This window comes from Pongo pygmaeus, chromosome 19 (assembly GCF_028885625.2).
Source record: "Pongo pygmaeus isolate AG05252 chromosome 19, NHGRI_mPonPyg2-v2.0_pri, whole genome shotgun sequence".
Lineage (NCBI taxonomy): Eukaryota > Metazoa > Chordata > Mammalia > Primates > Hominidae > Pongo > Pongo pygmaeus.
The window spans coordinates 72,914,462-72,935,427 of NC_072392.2; the positions used below are offsets into that span (position 1 = coordinate 72,914,462).

Genomic DNA, 20,966 nt, shown 5'->3' on the forward strand with positions numbered 1-20,966 from the left:
TGCAGAACTGTGAGTCAATTAAACTTCTTTTCTTCTTTACAAATTACCCAATCTTGGGTATTTCTTTTTTTTTTTTTTTTTTTTTTTGAGATTGAGTCTTGCTCTGTCGCCCAGGCTGGAGTGCAGTGGTGTGATCTTGGCTCACTGCAACCTCTGCCTCCCGGGTTCACACCATTCTCCTGCCTCAGCCTCCCAAGTAGCTGGGACTACAGGCACCCACCACCACGCCTGGCTAATTTTTTGTATTTTTAGTAGAGACAGGGTTTCACCATGTTAGCCAGGATGGTCTCGATCTCCTGACCTCATGATCCACCAGCCTCAGCCTCCCAAAGTGCTGGGATTATAGGCGTGAGCCACCGTGCCCAGCCGGGTATTTCTTCATAGCAGTGTGAAAGTGGACTAATTCAGTATATTGGCACCACAGAGAGTGGGGTGCTGCTACAAAGATACCCAAAAATGTGGAAGCAACTTTGGAACTGGGTAAAAGACAGAGGTTGGAACAGTTTGGAGGGCTCAGAAGAAGACAGAAAAATGTGGGAAAGTTTGGAACTTCCTAGAGACTTGGAGGGTTCAGAAGACAGGAAGATGTGAGAAAGCTTGGAACTTCCTAGAGACTTGTTGAATGGTTTTGACCAAAATGCTGACAGTGATATGGACAATGAAGTCCAGGCTGAGGTGGTCTCAGATGGAGATGAGGAACTGCTTGGGAACTGGAGCAAAGGTAACTTTTGCTATGCTTCAGCAAAGAGACTGGCAGTATTTTGCCCCTGCCCTAGAGATCTATGGAACTTTGAACTTGAGAGAGATGATTTAAGGTGTCTGGTGGAAGAAATTTCTAAGCAGCAAAGCGTTCAAGAGGAAGCAGGGCATAAAAGTTTGGAAAATTTGCAGCCTGACAATGTGATAGAAAAGAAAAACCCATTTTGAAGAGAAAGTCAAACCAGCTGCATAAATTTGCATAAGTAATGAGGTGCCTAATGTTAATTACAAAGACAATGGGGAAAATGTCTCCAGGGCATATCAGAGACCTTCACAGCAGCCCCTCCCATCACAGGCCCAGAGGTCTAGGAGGCAAAATGGTTTCCTGGGCTGGGTCCAGGGTCCCCCTGTTCTGTGCAGGCTTAGGACATGGTGCTCTGTGTCCCAGCTGCTCCAGCTGTGGCTAAAAGGGGCAAAGGTACAGCTCAGGCTGTTGCTTCAGAGAGTACAAGCCCCAAGCCTTGGCAGCTTCCATGTGATGTTGAGCCTATGGGTGCACAGAAGTCAAGAATTGAGGTTTGGGAACCTCTGCTTAGATTTCAGAGGATGTATGAAAACATCTGGATGTCCAGATAGAAGTTTGCTACAGGGGTGGAGCCCTCATGGAGAACCTCTGCTAGGGCAGTGCAGAAGGGATATGTGGGGTAAAACCCCCCACACAGAGTCCCCACTGGAGCACTGTCTAGTGGAGCTGTTAAAAGAGGGCCACCATCCTCCAGACCCCGGAAGGGTAGATCCATTGACAGCTTGTGTCATGCACCTGGAAAAGCTGCAGACACTTAACGCCAGCCCATTAAAGCAGCTGGGAAGCGGGCTGTACCCTGCAAAGCCACAGAGGCAGAGCTGCCCAAAGCCATGGGAGCCCACCTCTTGCATCAGTGTGACGTGGATGTGAGACATGGAGTCAAAGGAGATCATTTTGGAACTTTAAGGTTTAATGACTGCCCTATTGGATTTCGGACTTGCATGGGGCATGTAGTCCCTTTGTTTTGGCCAACATCTCCCATTTGGAATGGGTATATTTACCCAGTGCCTGTACCCCCATTGTATCTGGGAAGTAACTAACTTGCTTTTGATGCTATGCCACCATGCCTTGCTATGCAAGATCACAGGAGAAAGCACCAGTGTTGGTCAGGAGGCAGAAAAGAGGAATGAGGAAAAAGCTTAGGTCAGAGCCTTAACTGGGGTTTCTGTGGAAAAGGCAAGGCAGGGCTGGGTAAACAGTTTAGGATTGGCTAGTTTTAATAATTCTGGTGGGCTCTAGAGCATAGAGATAGTCTCTGGTTGACTGGTATCTGGCCCCAGGATGACTTAGGGTAGGTGAAATATAGGCTTGGTGTGTGAGAATTGGGTAATGGCTTATGGCAAAAACCTGTGAGTGCTTTCCAGCAATGACAACAATTGGATTTTGGACCAGCAAATTTCCATTTGAGGGGCAATTATTAGCCTGCTATTGAATATTAATTGAAATTGCTCTTATGATTGAAGGACAAAAAAATAATTTTAAAACCTAAAATATCAATGAAGTCTTGGGTGATGTCAGAGAAGTGTTCTAATGGGGAGAGCAGTGCCCAGAAGAGTTCTATAATAACATAGAAATAGTTTATAGAGAATCATGGTAACTTGGGAATGAAAGGATGATATACTCAGGAGCAGGGATCCTCTTTTCCCCTACAATTGACTTTGGAACTATGTGAGGAGCTGCTGGATTCTATCATCACTTAGACAGTGCCCTATAAAGTAGTCTTTGAACAACAAAGAGATGCTTGATTTGTGGATGGTAGTTTTTTTGTTTGTTTTTTGAGACAGGGTCTCATTCTATCATCCAGCCTAGAGAGCAGTGACATGATCAGGGTTCACTGCAGCCTCAACCTCCCAGGCTCAAACGATCCTACCACCTCAGTCCCCCAAGTAGCTGGGACCACAGGCATATGCCACCATGCCTAGCTAATTTTTAAATGTTTTGTAGAGACGAGGTCTCACTATATTGCCCAGGTTGGTCTTGAACTCCTGAGCTCAAGCAATCCTCCTGCCTTGGCCTCCCAAAGTGTTAGGATTACAGGCATAAGCCACCATGCCTGGCTGTGGATGGTAGTTTTAAGGTAAATGGACAACATCCTGTTTGGAACACCACAACTGTAATTAAAGAAGGTAAAAACAAATCAGCTCAGTGAGCTGAATAATCTGCTGTTTTCCTAGAAGTCATGGAAGAACTGAACAGTGATACATGCCCATATGTTTCAGTTTCTGATTCATGGGCAATGGCCAACAGCCTGGCCATGTTGTAAGGCAAGAGTGCAAGGGAAACTTGGCATATTAAAGGGACTCTCATATGGGACAAAGCCCTATGGAAATCACTATGGGAATCTGAGGGGTGCATTAAAGTAGGACATGTCAATGCTCAGTAAAAGACCCCCCTTCCAGATTTGGAAGCTGATCAGAACCAATTAGTAGGTATCACAGTGTGCGTGTTTGAGGTGAGCACGTGGGTCCGTGAAATGAGTAGACAGGATGGGGGATGCTACAGCCACTGCAGAAGATGGGCTGAATTTGGACATATTTCCCTTGGACCCCCTGAGGCACAAAATAGCAACAAACTATTATGTCTGCCAATAAGAGAGACAGTTACTGTAGGTGACTATGGGGAAGATTCCCCAGGGGGAAGACCCCACACATAGCTGGCAAGTGGATTGCATCGAAGAGCCAATGCTGGTAGTCCCAAGGGCTACAAATCATTTTTGTTTTTGTTCTTTTTTTGAGATGGAGTCTTACTGTGTCACCCAGGCTGGAGCACAGTGGTACAATCTTGGCTCACTGCAACTTCTGCCTCCCGAGTCCAAGCAATTCTCCTGCCTCAGCCTCCCCAGTAGCTGGGATTACAGGTGAGTACTGCCACACCTGGCTAATTTTTGTATTTTTAGTAGAGACGGGGTTTAACCAGTTCGTCAGGCTGGTCTAGAACTCCCAACCTCAAATGATCCACCTGCCTCAGCCTCCCAAAGTGCTGGGATTACAGATGTGAGTCACCACGGCCAGCCTGTTGTTGTTCTTTTGAGACAGGATCTCACTCTGTTGCCCAGGCTGGAGTGCAGTAGCAGGATTACGGCTCACTGCAGCCTCAACCTCCCAGGCTCAAGTGATCCTCCAGCCTTAGCCTCCTGAGTAGCTGGGACTACAGGCACACACCACCACACCTGGCTAATTTATTTGTATCATTATTATAATTTTTTTTATAGATATGAGGCCTCACCATGTTGCCCAGGCTGGGCCTGAATTCTTGGGCTCAAGAGATCCTCCTGCTTCAGCCTCTCAAAGTACTGGGATTACAGGTGTGAGCCACTGCACCCAAACTATAAATTGTTTTTGACGGGGATAAACATTGACTCTGGAAAGGGCTTTGCTTACCTGGTGGTATACACGAATGGTCAGTACCACGAAAGAACCAGAACAGAAGATATTGTACCAATTTGAACGGCTGAGCCACATTTCTTTATACTAAGGAGCACTCTACTTACAGCCCATAATGTCAAACAATGGGCAAAGAACTATCCTCCTCAGAGTAATAGTTTGATAGAGAATTGGACCAGTCAATTGAAACACTGATTGTCTAAAATAGGGTAAGGTATAGGCGTGAAGGGTTGGTTTATGCATTTGCACAAGTGTGAGGTCACACTCAAATGAGCTAAGGGATTGTTCCCTCTAGGTAGATTCCCCTGTTTTTCTGGTGGATTAGGGAAGAGGAGGTGGGGGAGGATGCTGATATGACTATACAATTCTTGCCAAAGAGGAGGATATTGGTGTGATGACTATTCTTTTTTTCCTTCCCTACATTGTCACATCAGCTTTCTCTTTCCTACCAGATGCAGTGGTTGCAATACCAGCACTATAATTACAAGTGCCAGAAACAGAGATGATTTCTAAAGCAAGAAAGTGTAACCATAGCTTTAAACCTTTATGTCAGAACTCCTAAGGGCCTGATAAGGCAGGCTGTGCCTTTACCCCATCTGGCAAAATTGGGGTTAACACTGAATGCAGATATATTGCCTAGTGGTAGAAATAGCCCACTAGTTCTGTACCTGTGTAACCCCATCCTGTATGTATGGGAGTTGACTGAGGGAGCGGTACTTGCTAGACTAGTATTGCTGCCTACGATCTAGACCAGCGCAGTGGCCAAACTTAATGTTCCTCCCAAAGGTGGGAAAGTTTGGGCATAAACAGTAAGAAGGAGGAAGAGTAGCTGAGAGTAAAGGAATGAATAAATGAGTTATGTAACAAGTCCTGTGAGTCATCCTAGCAAATTATTAAACATGTGGAGGGGAGTCCCCGATTTTGTAGCTAAGTCAGACAGAAGTGCGGGTTACCTGGGGACCTGGTACTTGAGACTGTTGTCTAAAGTGGGAAGAATACTGTGCAGTACTGTGAGACTAAGCCTGTAACCTGTTTGGTCTATGCAAACATCAGGAATTAGAATCAGAATTGAATTGAAGTGGGCTGGGTATGGTGGTTCATGCCTGTAATCCCAGTACTTTGGAAGGCTGAGTTTGGCAATTACTTGAGGTCAGGAGTTCCTGGCCAGCCTGGCCAACAGGGTAAAACCCCGTCTCTATTAAAAAAAATACAAAAATTAGCTGGGCATGGTGGTGGGTGCCTGTAATCTCAGTTATTTGGGAGGCTGAGGCAGGAGAATCACTAAAACATGGGAGGCAGAGGTTGCAGTGAGCTGAGATTGCGCCACTGCACTCTGGCCTGGGCGACAGTGAAACTCCATCTCAAAAAAAAAAAAAAAATTAAATTGAACTGTTGGACACCAAGTCATTGTCTGGAAAACGGGAAAATTGGTTTGTTGGTGTCAGAAAACACCCCAGACAAACTTTCTACAATAAACATGTATTACTTTTATAATGGAAAATAGTAAAACATTATGTTTTAAGTGAAGTTAATATAATTGGAACACTGGATAAGCACCTTAAATTCTCAAAATTTGCTGATAACCTACAACTATGAAATGCAAACATTTGTGAAATTAACTAAACCTACAAATGCAAGTTTTCCTTGGAGAGCTGATTTCCTCTCCACACTAAGCCTAAGCAATACCTACAGCCATCAGTGTTTAGTCTGCGCGCTATGGCTTACCTCCTATGTCTTCATCTTCATCGGCTGGGCCTTCTCCACTGTCCACATTTTCCATTTCATGAGATTTGGTTAAACTGTAGTCATTCAAAACCGCTGGGCTTTCTAAAAGATAAAAGGAGTTTTAAGTATGTGGTTCAATGTTAAAGGATTTTTTATAAATATGTATTAAGTAGACCCCCATTTAACTTTCAGCTTCACACAATCCTTTAGTGACAGATAGTACCCCTTCACACATACCCAAAAGGGATACATACATGAAAACTCTTGAGGTTTAGAAATATGCCCAGGGTTCGCAGTGGCTCCCACCTGTAATCCCAGCACTTTGGGAGGCCGAGGCGGGCAGATCACCTGAGGTCAGGAGTTCGAGACCAGCCTGGCCAACATGGTGAAACCCCATCTCTACTAAAAATACAAAAATTAGTTGGTCATGGCGGTGCGTGCCTGTAATCCCAGCTAAGCGGGAGGCTGAGGCAGGAGAATCACTTGAACTCAGGAGATGGAGGTTGCAGTGAGCCAAGATAGCACCACTGCACTCCAGCCTGGGTGACAGAGTGAGACTTCGTCTCAAACAAAAAAAAAAGAGAAAAGAAATATGCCCAGGGTTCATGTACCCTCTGAATACACACAACTTTCTTGAATATTTCTTTCATCTGAGTTAAAGGGCACTCATGTTCCTTCTGGAGAAAAACTATCTCTCCATTGGTATATCTCATGATATTCAGTAGGATGCCATTGCTATTTATGATAAAGTAGTGACCAGAAATACTAAGCGTGCAAACACTGGCATAACCTAATTTGGGAAAGATGCTTTCCTAGGAGGAAGATCTGTAAGCTTTCTGCATGCCAAATTCTGTTTTTCCCTTCTGTTCACATTATAAATGTGATTCTGTGGAAAACATATTGGACCCCAAGTTTCTTTATTTGTTTGAACATTTACTGAATGTTGACAAGGCTACAGATATGAATAAGTCATTATGTCTTCAAGGAGCTCATACTTTGAGATATAGATAAGAGAAGCCCACAACTCTAACACACGGTAGGCTCAGACAAGGGATTAAATAAAGGAAATACAAAGTGTTATTAAAGTTCATAAGTGAAAGGGAGCAGACATAATAAAAACATGCTTAAACAAACAGCAAACTTGTTACAAAATAAGTTTAAGAGAAATGTATAATAAATATTGATAATACTAGAAGTAAGAAAAAGGAACAATGCAACTGGAATTATTTTCATATATAAGCATAGTAGCTTAACAAAAAGATGATAGCAGAAGAAATGAACTGAAAAGTTACCCTCTTTTTATCTAACTCCTTCCCAATCTTCAGTAAAATATTTGCTGAGTTCCCATTAATACAAAAAATAGTCAAAGACACTGAATCCTGTGGCACTGAGGCTGGACTGAAGTAGGGAGGTAACTAGAAGCTCTGCAGTGGCACTCCTTTCAGCTGAGCCATGACCAGACACATGCGGGAGCGAAAGAGAAACATGTTTCACAAAACCCATCAATAAAAGCCCCTGAAAATGTGGTCACCATGGACTCAGTGTTTGATTTATGAATATCTGAAGTTTCTAATTTCTGCATATTATAATGTATGCTCTGTGAACTCTAAGATACCATTCTAAACAATGGTTCACTTTTCTCAAGCCTGAAATGACTAAAATATAGTGGACACCTAAACAATTAATATGAGGTTTAGGTTCACTTAAAAGATGTGATTGGCCGGGCGCGGTGGCTCTTGCCTATAATCCCAGCACTTTGGGAGGCCGAGGCGGGCAGATCACCTGAGGTTGGGAGTTCGAGACCAGCCTGACCAACATGGTGAAACCCCATCTCTACTAAAAATACACCAGGCATGGTGGCATATGCCTGTAATCTCAGCTACTCAGGGGGCTGAGGCAGGAGAATCGCTTGAACCCGGAAGGCGAAGGTTGTGGTGAGCCGAGATCACACCACTGCACTTCAGCCTGGGCAACAAGAGCTAAATTCCGTCTAAAAAAAAGAAAAGAAAGATGTGATTACAACTTACAGTAACACAAAAAGGCATTTCAGTGATAAATTAAATTTTGTAATATAATGTAAGCTTTGATTCACACAGTGAGTTAATCAACGGAGGACACAGAAGTTATTTTCAGGAAATAAATTATTGTAAATGTTTATAATTTATTCTAGAGCAGGGATCAGTAAACCATGGCCTGAGGTACAAGTCTGACTATAGCCTGCTTCTGTGTGGGCCCAGGAGGTAGGAATGGTTTTTACATTTTTTAAGGGTTGTAAGAAATACAAAAAATAATACGTGACAGAGACCATATGTGGCCTGCAAAGTCTAAATGTTTACTATCTGGCCCTTTACAAAAAAGTTTGCAGACCACTGTTCTACAGTAAAAATCACAAGTCGTTCAAATACAAGCTACTATATTATTCAACAAAAACTGTCTTCAGAGCAATGAGCTGAAAAATTAAAAACAAACAAACAAACAGTGATCAATATTAGGTAGTGTATGTTTGGCCCTAAGATGCTAAAGAACTTACATGATCTAAATGGATGAGTTATTTTTTCATCAGCAAGAGACAACCATATTTAAAAAAAAAAAAACCCACACATTTCCATAGCATTTTTACTGCAACCAGAATAAGCACATTCCTCTTTCTTTGGTATTTTTAGTAAAGGTATATTTCCAGAGAGGAAAGTCCTGATATTACCTGCGGGCACAGACTGCTCCTGAGTGCATTTCAGTTCCGCATTTGTTTGTATATCTGAAAAGAAAGAGGTTATAAATATTAGCTACTTAGGGTACATTTCTACAGGTTTGAGCATTCCAAATTTAATAAGGGATACCATTTCGGAAAACTTAGCAGCAGAATTCCTCTTTCAGAGCAAGATTACTCTTTCTCTATACTCTCCCTAAAAGCCTTTCAAGGAGCATGAAAAAAAAATATTGATGCAGCAATGTTACTCTAAGAACTTTCTGCCAGAGATCTACTTACACCAAGAACAATATGCAAAAAGTGGGTCCCATTAGAAATAATTTCATATATTCTTTATTTTTCCCCCAATATTTTATTATGAACACTCTTGAACACATAGAAAAAAAGAGTTCAAAGTGGTATATATATATATATGTACATATATATAATGAAATACTATTCAGCCATTAAAAAGAATAAAATCATGTCATTTGCAGCAATATGGATGGAGCTGGAAGTCACTATGTTAAGTGAAATAAGTCAGGCACAGAAAGACAAATATCACATGTTCTCATTCATATATGAGAGCAAACATGTTGATCTCATGGAGGTGGAAAGTAGAATGACAGACAGGGTGTGTGGGAGGGAACAGGGGATGAAGAGAGGTTAGTTAATGGGTGAAACATATAGTTACATAGAAGGCATAAGCTCTAATGTTTGACAGCAGAGTAGGGTGACTATAGTTAACAACGATGTATTATATATTTCAGAATAGCTAGAAGAGAGGACTTGAATGGTTTCCAACACATAGAAATGATAAATACTCAAGGTGATAAACATTCCAAATTCCCTGACTTGATTATTATATATTCTATGCATGTAACAAACTATCATGTGCCCCATAAATATGTAAAATATTATGTATCAATAAAAAATTTTTAAAAAAAGAACTGCAAAGTTGAATATCCATTACTCACCCTCTGGATTCTACAATTAACATTTTGCTATTTTTGCTTTCTCACATATCTTTCCACCCATTCATCTCTCAATCCATTCATCGATCCAGCTTTTTCGATGCATTTCAAAATAAGTTGCAGGTATCAGTATACCTCAGTCCTAACATTTCAGCATGATCATTATTAACTAAAATTCAATATCTGTTTACAAGATTTTAAAAAGTAAATTTTACATACAGTGATATATACACAGATCTTAAGTGTACCATTCAATGAGTTTTTAAAAATGCATATCCTCATGTAATGCAAACCCCTATCAAGATACAGAACATTACCATCATCCCAGAAAAGCTCCCTCACATCTCTTCCTAGTCAATTCCCACCCACATACTCCAGAGACAACTACTGTTTTGACTTTTTCCACCATAGATTAGTTTAGCCTATTTTAGAACTTCATAAAAACAGAATCACACAGACATATGGTATAAATTATTTTGCCTGAGGCTTCTTTCACTCAACATAATGTTTTGAGATATATCCATTCTGTGGTGTTTATCAGTAGTTCATTCTTTTTTATTGCTAAGTAGTATTCCATATGAATATCCCAGTTTGTTTATCCATTCTCCTATTGATGGACACCTAGACTGTTACCAGTTTGGGCTATTTATAAGTCAAACTACTATGATATTCCTTTTTAAAATAATAAACTTTTACATTTTAGAGTAGTTCAAATTTACGGAAAAATTGCAAAGATAGCACAGAGAGTTCCCATATACCCCACACCCAATTTCCCCTATTATTAACATCTTATGTTAGTATGGTACATCTAAGTATCCAGATTTCCTTAGTTTTCATCTAATGTCCTTTTTCTGTTGCAGGATCCCTTCCAGGATCCCACATTACATTTATTCATCTTGTCTCCTTAGGCTCTTCTTGGTTGGGACAGTTTCTCAGACTTTCCTTGTTTTGATGATCTTGACAGTTTTGAGTACTGGTCAGGTATTTTGTAGAATGTCCCTCAACTGGGATGTGTTTGTTTTTCTCATGATTAGACTGGAGTATGATCATCCTTGCACAAGTATTTCTGTGGTCATATGCTTTCATGTCTCTTGAGTCAATACCTAGGTGTGGAATTACTGGGTTATAAGGTAGGAGGCATACATCTAGTTCAACACAGTGAAACTAGAACTTGTTCAAAAGTGCTTCTTCCCTCTTCTTTGGGCTTAACTTGCTCTGCTTCTGCCCTCTTTAGGTGAAATTTTAGTGACTGACTTTATTCCTTTCTTCTTTTCTAATTATAAACATTTAAAGCTATAAATTTTCCTGTAAGCATTGCTTTAGCTGCATCTCATAAATGCTGATGTTTTGATTATAATTCAGTTCTAATTTCCCTCGAGACCTCTGTGATCCACTGGTTATTTATAAGTGTTTAATTTCCAGATATTTGGGGGAATCCGGGAATTCTTTAGCTAACTTGTTATTGAAGTCAAATTCCACTGCACTACAGTCAGAGAACACAGTCTGTGTAACTGTAGTCCTTTTAAAAGTATTAAGACTTGTGTTCTTGGTGAATGTGCCATGTGTAGTTGAGACATATGTATGTTCTGGTTTTTGTTGGTTTTCTTTGTTTTGTTTTGCTTTGCAGATCTGGCTGAGGCTTTATTTTGGAGGAAAAAAAAATGATGTAATTGTTTTGTAGCTGGAGGCATGGGCAAGGGGGGTATCCCAGGCAGTAAACTCCCCATAAGTGGGCTGAGGGTTAGGGCTGAGCCTCAGGTGGGTCTCCTGTTCCCTACACTCCCCTGCACAGTGGCCTCCTCCACAGGCTCTGGGGCAGACACGGGACGGGGTAGGCTGGGAGGGGCTGCTGTGGCCTTTCACCTGGGCAGGACATCAGAGGACTGGGACATCAGCTTCCCATCGCGGTCTTGATCTTCACAACCACAGCCCTAGAGAAGCGGGCACAGCTAAAGGAGCTGGAGCCCCCGCCAGAGCCAAAGCTGGATCCAAGCCATAGCTGAGGCCAGGGCTTGTAAGGCCCCTGTAGGCTGAGCTCAGCCCACCTGAGTAGCCCCTGGTGGTCTTCATATGGATACTCATGCTCTGCATCCCAGACTTCAGCTGGCTCTCCTTGCCCTCCAGCAGCTTCCTGTAGGTGGCGATCTTAATGTCCAGGGCCAGCTTGATGGTCGTCAGCTCCTGGTACTTGAGCAGCTGACGTGCCACGTCCTGCTTGGCCCGCTGTAGGGCGGCCTCCAGCTTGGACCCCCTGGCATTGGCATCCTTAACAGACCGCTCCCCACACGTACACAATGGCAGCCTCCAGGGAAGCCCTCTGGCCTTTGAGACCCTCAGTCTCAGACTGGAGCCGGCTGATGTTCCGGTTTATCTTGGAGATCTCTGTCTTTGTACAACGCAGGTCATCCTGTGCTTCCCAGGCAGGGTCTGCAGCTCCTCATACTTGATCTGGTGCATGCTGTCAGTCTTGGCCTGGCTGCGGTTGGCGATCTTCTCATACTGGGCCTCGACCTCAGCAATGATGCCGTCCGTGTCCAGGGAGTGGCTGTTGTGCGTGGACAGCCCCACAGATGTGTCCGAGATCTGGGACTGGAGCTCCCGAATCTCCTATTCATACAGCTGCCTGAGGAAGTTGATCTTGTCAGCTTGCCATCCATGTGAGACTCCAGCTCCCCCCTGTTCCTGTATGCCTCATCCACATCCTTCTTGATGAGGACAATTTTATTCTCCATCTCTGTATGCTTACTGATCTCGTCCTCGTACTTGTTCTTGAAGTCCTCCACCAGCCCCTGCATGTTGCCAAGATCTGCCTCCAGTTTCAGCTTCTCCTGGCCTAGAGTGTCCAGCTGCCATGGAAGGTTGTTGATGTAGCTCTTGGACATGTTGTCCATGCTGCTCCAAGCCATCTTCTGCTGCTGCAGGAGGCTCTACTTGGTCTCAGCATCTTGTTCTGCTGCTTCAGGAACCGCGATGAAGGGGGCAAACTTGTTGAGGGTCTTGATCTGCTCCTTCTCCTGAGTGCACACGGCCTGGATGTTGGGGTCCATCTCCAGCTTAAGGGGGCTCAGCAGGCTCTGGTTGACCATGATGGCTGTGATGCCTCCTATAACCACCAGCTCGGCCATAGCCTCCACCCAGACCCATGCTGGCACCCAGGATACCCTGGACACTGTTGCTGCTGCTCACTTCAGAGAAGCTCAAGGAACTGATGCAGGCACTGGGCCTACTCATGTAGGAGTGGCTGCTGAAGGTGCGGGGCCAGAGGTGGATGCCCTGTAGAACTTCTGGGTCACCCTGATGGACATGGTGGAGGCGGGAGTGGAGGCAGGTGGGCAGAACCAGGGGGAGATTCAATAAGGAGTGGAGAAACTGCTTCTAGATATTCTGCAGTTCTCAAGTGTACTGTTTAATAAATGTTAATTAAATCAAGGTAGTTGACAATGTCATTCAGATCTATGGATATACTAATTTTTGACTAGTTGTTTAGTTGCTGAAAAAGGAGTATTAAAATCTCCAAATATGACTGTTGATTTGTCTATTTCTCTCTGTTCTAGGGACTATAAAATACATCTTTAATTTTCCAGTCTTCTTAGAGTTAAAATTATACACTTCACATAAAATGTAAGAAAGCTTGCAACCATTTAGGCCCATTTCCTACCCTCCAACCTTTATACTATAGTTGTCCTATGTATCACATCTGCATATACTTTAAACCTTACCATACAATGCTAATTCTTGCTTTGAATAGTCATATTGTATTTTAAAGATTAAGATGAAAAAATAGTACTTTCTATTTACCCACATATTTAACATTTCTGGTGCCTTTTTTTTTCTTTTTTTGAGATAGGGTCTCACTGTGTTGCCAGGCTGGAGTGCAGTGGCACAATCATGGTTCACTGCAGCCTTGACCTCCTGGGCTCAAGCAATCCTCCCACCTCAGCTTCCCAAGTAGCTGGGACTATAGAAGCACCACCATGCCTAGCTAATTAAAAAAAATTTTTTTTGTAGGGACAGGGGTCTCACTATGTTGCCCAGGTTGGTCTCAAACTCCTGGGCTCAAGTGATCCTCCCACCTCAGCCTCCCAAAGTGTTAGGATTACAGGTGTGAGCCACTGTGCCTGGCCTGGTGCTTTTCATTTTTTCATAAAGATTTGAGTTCTGATCTGGTATCATGTCCCTACAGTCTAAAGAACTTTAGCATTTTTAGTAGTGCAATTATCTGAGGGACTTTTCTTAGTTTTCATTTATTTGGAAATGTCTTTACTTTGTCTTCAATCTTACAGGATATTTTTACTAGATATAGAATTCTGAGTTTACAGGTTTTTCTTAAAATTTTTTTTTTTTTTTTTAGAGACAGGGTCTTGCTTTGTTGCCAAGGCTGATCTCAAACTCCCGGCCTCAAGCCATCCTCTCACCTCAGCCTCCCAAAATGGGATTAGAGGATAAACCATCACACCTGGCCCAGTTTTTTTTTTTCTTCCAGCTCTTTTAAGATGGCATTCCACTGTCTTCTGTCTTCTATTGTTTCTTTTTCTTTTTTTTTTTTTTTTTGAGACGGAGTCTCTCTCTGTTGCCCAGGCTGGAGTGCAGTGGTGCAATCTCGGCTCACTGCAAGCTCTGCTTCCCGGGTTCACGCCATTCTCCTGCCTCAGCCTCCCAAGTAGCTGGGACTACAGGTGCCCCACCATCATGCCTGGCTAATTTTTGTATTTTTTTTTTTTAGTAGAGACGGGGTTTCACCTTGTTAGCCAGGATGGTCTCGATCTCCTGACCTCATAATCCACCCGCCTCAGCTCCCAAAGTGCTGGGATTACAGGCGTGAGCCACCACACCCGGCCTGTCTTCTATTGTTTCTGATAAGAAGTCAGTGATATCTTGTGTTGTTGTTTTCCTATAGGTAATGTGTTCTTTTTCTCTAAGTACTTTCAAGATTTTTCTTTTTACTTTTGGCTTTCAGCAGTTTGACCATAATATTCCTAGCTGTAATTTTATTTGCATATATTCCACTTGGGTTCATGGAACTTCTTAAATCTGTAAAGTTATATTTTTCACCAAACTTAAGAAATTTTCAGCCATTATTTCTTCAAATATTTTTTCTGTTCCATTCTCCTCCCTTTTTCCTTCTATAAGTTCAATTATATGTGTGTTAGATCTTTTCATATTTTCCCACAGTTCCCTGAGACATTGTTGTTTTATCCCCCCACAATGTTTTTTTCTCTGATATTCAGAAGGAATAATTTCTATTTTCATATCTTCAAGTTCATTTACTCTTTCTTCTGTCATCTTAATTTGCTGTTAAGCCTATCTAATGAGTTTTCTTTTTCAGATATTGTAATTTTTAGTTCTAGAATTTCCACTTAGTTCATTTTAACTTCTCTGCTGAGGTCTTCTATTTGTTAATTAAAAGCATATTTTCCTTTATATCCTTTTCATTTTTCTCTAAATGCTTTCAAATATTTTTTCTGTTCCATTCTCCCACCCTTTTCCTTCTATAACTTCAATTACAGAAGTGTAAGTATTATAGTTTATACAAATTCTTGTCTGCCAGTTCCATTATGTATGCCATCTTGAGGTCAGTTACCATTGATTTCCTTTTCTCTTGAGTATGGGTCATATTTTCCTGCTTCTTCACATGACCACATAATTTTGGATTGTATGCTGGACCTTGTGAATGATATATTACATAAATTGTGAATTCTATATGTTCCTCTGAAGCATGTAGGAATTTTTCTTTGTTTTACTTTTTTTTTTTAAGAGATAGGATTTTGCTCTGTTGCCCAGGCTTGAGTGCAGTGGCATGATCGTAGCTCACTGTAACCTTAAACTCCTGGGCTCAAGCAGTCCTCCTGCCTGAGTCTACTGAGTACCTAGGACTACAGGTGTGTGCCACCACATCTGGCTCTTAAAGTTTTTTGTAGTGACAGAGTCTCACTATGTTGCCCAGGCTTGTCTTGAACTCCTGGCCTCAAGGAATCCTCTTGTCTTAGCTTCCCAAAGAGCTGGGATTATAGGCATGAGCCACCATGCCCAGCCCTTTTTGTTTTAATTTTCTTTCTTTTTTTTTTTCGTATTTTTTGAAATGAAAGGTCTCATATATTTATTACTGAATGCAGTCAACCAACGCGTTCATAAGAGATTCAGAGAGAAAAAATATATTCCCAATAAAACATGTTCAACTCTCCAGACAGTGGTGACATTTTCAGCTTGATATGGTAACATGATTGTGACCTTGAGACAGCACAAATATGTGTGCCATCTCATGTGCAATTCCTTACAGACCCAGCTTGGTTCTTTTCCAATGTCTCCTTTTGGAGTTGTACCTGATTTTATTACCAGTTTTCATCTAAATCCACTGGGGAATGGGACAACTTTCCTTTTGTTTCTTGGCCAGGAATCACTTAATCCTGAAAGTCTTGTGAGAAGACATGGTGAGAAATGGAGGCAAGCACACACCACGATGGCGGAGAAAGGAAAAGAGGACTCTTTCTTTATTTTTATTTATTTATTTTTTAGACAGGGTCTGACTCTCTTGCCCAGGCTGGAGTGCAGTGGTATGATTTGAGCCCTCTTCATCCCAGGCTCAAGCAATCCTCCCACTTCTGCCTCCTGAATAGCCGGGACTATAGGTGCAATCACAGCTCACTGCAACCTTGACCTCCCTGGGCTCAGGTGATCCTCCCACCTTAGCCTCTCGAGTAGCTGGGACTACAGGTAGGTGTCACCATGCCCAGCTAATTTTTGTATTTTCTGTAGAGAGGGGGTCTTGCCATGTTGCCCAGGCTGGTCTCAAACTCCTGGCCTCAAGGTAATCCTCCTGCCTTGGCCTCCCAAAGTGCTAGGGTTACAGACTTGAGCCACAATGCCTGACCAGACTTTTTACTTTTTAAACCTTGCAACTAACTTGCCTTGGCTTAAACTCAAACTCTGTCTCACCTGTTGTGGGCAGCAGCTGGGGTGACCAAATGTCCCAATACGCCTGGATTGAGGGGTTTCCTAGAACACAGAACTTTCAGAGTCCCAAAGAAACTGGGATGAGTTAGTCACCTTTGCAGAAGTATAAATCTGTTTAGTTATTTTAGCCTCAGTTGGGCTATTTAGAGTGTAACTCTGCACATTAGTGGATCAGCCAGAGACTTTATATACAAAAAAGCCCTCTCTGGCTTTCTCCACTGCAGAATGTCTCCCCTCACTTCCCAGTTGCTGTGGTTGTTATGGTTTGTCAAAACTGTGGATTTTCTATCAAAGTTTTAGCCACTCTGAGGCTGAAATGGGGGCCTGCCCTTGAATAAAAGGCCATAAAACGGGCTGCTTTTGGTCATTTTTCCAATGCTTTTAGGTGATAATTTTTTTTATATTTTGTCCAGAATCTATCATTCTTATCCATGGAAAGGTTGGTTCAATAGGAGGTACTACTCCATTACAGAAATTAAAACTCTCCTTTGTTCTTTATTTTGACTGTGATCATTTACTTAAAACTATTTGGAAAAGTACTGATTTAAAATGGTCTATAATCAGATCATATTCCAATTTTTAGTTTAAAAAATACAGTCACTATAGTTACATTGTATCCTAATTTAAAACTTCTAATATATTAGCCATTAGAGGTTAGCAACAAAGCATAAAGGCAGGGGAAATACACATAGTTTAAAAATAAGCAAAGGGTTGGTTCCAAGTCTTTGCTACTGTGAATAGTGCCGCAATAAACATACGTGTGCATGTGTCTTTATAGCAGCATGATTTATAGTCCTTTGGGTATATACCCAGTAATGGGATGGCTGGGTCAAATGGTATTTCTAGTTCTAGATCCCTGAGGAATCGCCACACTGACTTCCACAATGGTTGAACTAGTTTACAGTCCCATCAACAGTGTAAAAGTGTTCCTATTTCTCCACATCCTCTCCAGCACCTGTTGTTTCCTGACTTTTTAATGATTGCCATTCTAACTGGTGTGAGATGGTATCTCATTGTGGTTTTGATTTGCATTTCTCTGATGGCCAGTGATAGTGAGCATTTTTTCATGTGTTTTTTGGCTGCATAAATGTCTTCTTTTGAGAAGTGTCTGCTCATGTCCTTCACCCACTTTCTGATGGGGTTGTTTGTTTTTTTCTTGTAAATTTGTTGGAGTTCATTGTAGATTCTGGATATTAGCCCTTTGTCAGATGAGTAGGTTGTGAAAATTTTCTCCCATTTTGTAGGTTGCCTGTTCACTCTGATGGTAGTTTCTTTTGCTGTGCAGAAGCTCTTTAGTTTAATTAGATCCCATTTGTCAATTTTGGCTTTTGTTGCCATTGCTTTTGGTGTTTTACACATGAAGTCCTTGCCCATGCCTATGTCCTGAATGGTAATGCCTAGGTTTTCTTCTAGGGTTTTTATGGTTTTAGGTCTAACGTTTAAGTCTTTAATCCATCTTGAATTAATTTTTGTATAAGGTGTAAGGAAGGGATCCAGTTTCAGCTTTCTACATATGGCTAGCCAGTTTTCCCAGCACCATTTATTAAATAGGGAATCCTTTCCCCATTGCTTGTTTTTCTCAGGTTTGCCAAAGATCAGATAGTTGTAGATATGCAGTGTTATTTCTGAGGGCTCTGTTCTGTTCCATTGATCTATATCTCTGTTTTGGTACCAGTACCATGCTGTTTTGGTTACTGTAGCCTTGTAGTATAGTTTGAAGTCAGGTAGCGTGATGCCTCCAGCTTTGTTCTTTTGGCTTAGGATTGACTTGGTGATGTGGGCTCTTTTTTGGTTCTATACGAACTTCAAAGTAGATTTTTCCAATTCTGTGAAGAAAGTCATTGGTAGCTTGATGGGGATGGCATTGAATCTATAAATTACCTTGGGCAGTACGGCCATTTTCACGATATTGATTCTTCCTACCCATGAGCATGGAATGTTCTTCCATTTGTTTGTATCCTCTTTTATTTCATTGAGCAGTGGTTTGTAGTTCTCCTTGAAGAGGTCCTTCACATCCCTTGTAAGTTGGATTCCTAGGTATTTTATTCTCTTTGAAGCAATTGTGAATGGGAGTTCACTCATGATTTGGCTCTCTGTTTGTCTGTTATTGGTGTATAAGAATGCTTGTGATTTTTATACATTGATTTTGTATCCTGAGACTGCTGAAGTTGCTTATCAGCTTAAGGAGATTTTGGGCTGAGACAATGGGGTTTTCTAGATAACCCAAATGTCCAACAATGATAGACTGGATTAAGAAAATGTGGCACATATACACCATGGAATACTTTGCAGCCATAAAAAATGATGAGTTCATGTCCTTTGTAGGGACATGGATGAAATTGGAAATCATCATTCTCAGTAAACTATCACAAGAACAAAAAACCAAACACCGCATATTCTCACTCATAGGTGGGAACTGAACATTGAGAACACATGGACACAGGAAGGGGAACATCACACTCTGGGGACTGTTGTGGGGTGGCGGGAGGGGGGAGGGATAGCTTTAGGAGATATACCTAATGCTAAATGACGAGTTAATGGGTGCAGCATGCCAGCATGGCACATGTATACATATGTAACTAACCTGCACATTGTGCACATGTACCCTAAAACTTAAAGTATAATTTAAAAAAAAATAAGCAAAGGGGCAGCTTGGCATGGGATGTCAAAATCCAAGCTGGATGAGAAAAATGTCCATGCAATGAATAGGGGTAGCCCAGGGTGGGCTGCTGGAGACCAGCCAGCATGAAGAGTGTGTCCATGCAGGGTAGGCAGTGTGAATGAGGTAAGAAGGGTTTCAGGCCAGGTGTGGTGGCTCATGCCTGTAGTCCCAACATTTTGAGAGGCCAAGGTGGGCAGGTTGCTTGAGCCCAGGAGTTCAAGACCAGCCTGGGTAACATGGCGAAACCCCATCTCTACAAAAAATACAAAAATTAGCCAGGCAAGTTGGCATGAGCCTGTAGTCCCAGTTACTCGGGAGGCTGAGGTGGGAGGATCACTTGAGCCCTGGAAGTCGAGGCTGCAGTGAGATGAGACAGTGCCACTGCAGTCCAGCCTGGGCAGCAGAGAGATTCTGTCTGGAACAAAAAAAAAAGGCAAGTTTCCACGTGGAGGGACAGACAGCATGAAAAGTCAGAGCTCAAACACTATAAGAGGACATGCAGGGAGGAGGACTGCCTGGCCTGGACTGCTGGAGCCTGAGAGGGAATGAAGAGGGGAATGAAGAGGGAATGAAGTGGCTGGCAGCCCCCACTAGAGGCTAAATGGAATGAGGAGAACTTCAATGCCCGGAGTAGTCCAGTGCAAAGTACCAGAACTCGAGTGGGGTGAAGAGGGCATCTACATTTTAGGGGCAGTCCTGCATGGGGCTGTCAGAGCTCAAGCAGTTGAGAAGAATGTCTGCACACAGTGGACGCCACAGTATGGGATTATCAAAACCAAATGAGTCAAGCAGAGCAACTGTGCTGAGTAAGAGATGCCAAGTGCCAATAGGCGACTGGTTGTATTACATAATGGAGGAATGGTCAAATAAGTAAACAGAATAAGGATAATGAGAGCCAGGTTTTTCTGTGAGAGAAGGGAGTTACAAATATGGAAGCCTGTGGTCCTGTATTGGAAGTGGATGTACTGGCATGAACTCATGGCTTCTACTATATATAAAAAGATAGGCCCGGCGAGGTGACTCATGCCTGTAATCCCAGCACTTTGGGAGGCCAAGGCAGGAGGATTACTTGACGCCAAGAGTTCAAGACTAGCCTGGGCAACATAGTGAGACCCTGTCTCTAGAAAAAAATATTAAAATTAGAAGGGTGTGGTGAAGTGCGCCTGTAGTCCTAGCTACTCAGGAGGCTGAAGCAGGAGAATCACTTGAACTCACAAGTTCAAGGCTACAGTGAGCTATGAAGGTGCCACTGCACTCCAGCTTGGATGACAACAAAGCAAAAAAAAAAAAAAAGATAAAATATAGATGTAAATGTGTGTATATGGGTATATATAAATACAGTCCCTTTCCCTGTTCACTGAGAGCACCTAGGAATAGCGAAACTACAATAGCTTCTAGATTTAACTTCTAAAAATTATTCTCCATTTAAAGGAATGAGGCTCCCTGAAGAAATGGTTTACTCCAAGATGGGCATAGTGGCTCACTCATATAATGCCAACACTTTGGGAGGCTGAGGCAGGTGGATCATTTGAGGCCTGCCTCAGCCTCAAGTGTTTGAGACAAGACTGGCCAACAGGGCGAAACCCCATCTCTACTAGAAATACAAAAATTAGCCAGGCATGGTGGCGCATGCCTGTAGTACCAGCTACTGGGGTGGCTAAGGCATGAGAATTGAAAGTATGAGTCGGGAACATTTTGCTGTGCCAGAAAGCAAGGAAGTGCTCACAGAATGAAGTGAATATCTTAAAAGAATAGAGTAGTCATCTTGAAGGGGTTTCCATTGGCCAAATCTGGGACAAGG

At 42.3% G+C, this 20,966-nt stretch overlaps 1 protein-coding gene and 1 pseudogene across 1 annotated transcript in view; both read right to left on the reverse strand.

Annotated features, from left to right (window-relative positions):
• IKZF3 (IKAROS family zinc finger 3) overlaps positions 1 to 20,966 on the reverse strand; it is a 107,566-nt gene that overhangs the window by 65,259 nt on the left and 21,341 nt on the right. Inside the window, exons 2-3 of the mRNA XM_054457296.1 lie at positions 8,594 to 8,647; positions 5,893 to 5,994 (exon numbers count right to left, since the gene is read on the reverse strand). Of these exons, the coding sequence (XP_054313271.1) occupies positions 5,893 to 5,994; positions 8,594 to 8,647 (156 nt within the window). The remainder of the gene's footprint in view (positions 1 to 5,892; positions 5,995 to 8,593; positions 8,648 to 20,966) is intronic.
• LOC129017130 (large ribosomal subunit protein eL39-like) lies at positions 14,463 to 15,979 on the reverse strand (annotated as a pseudogene).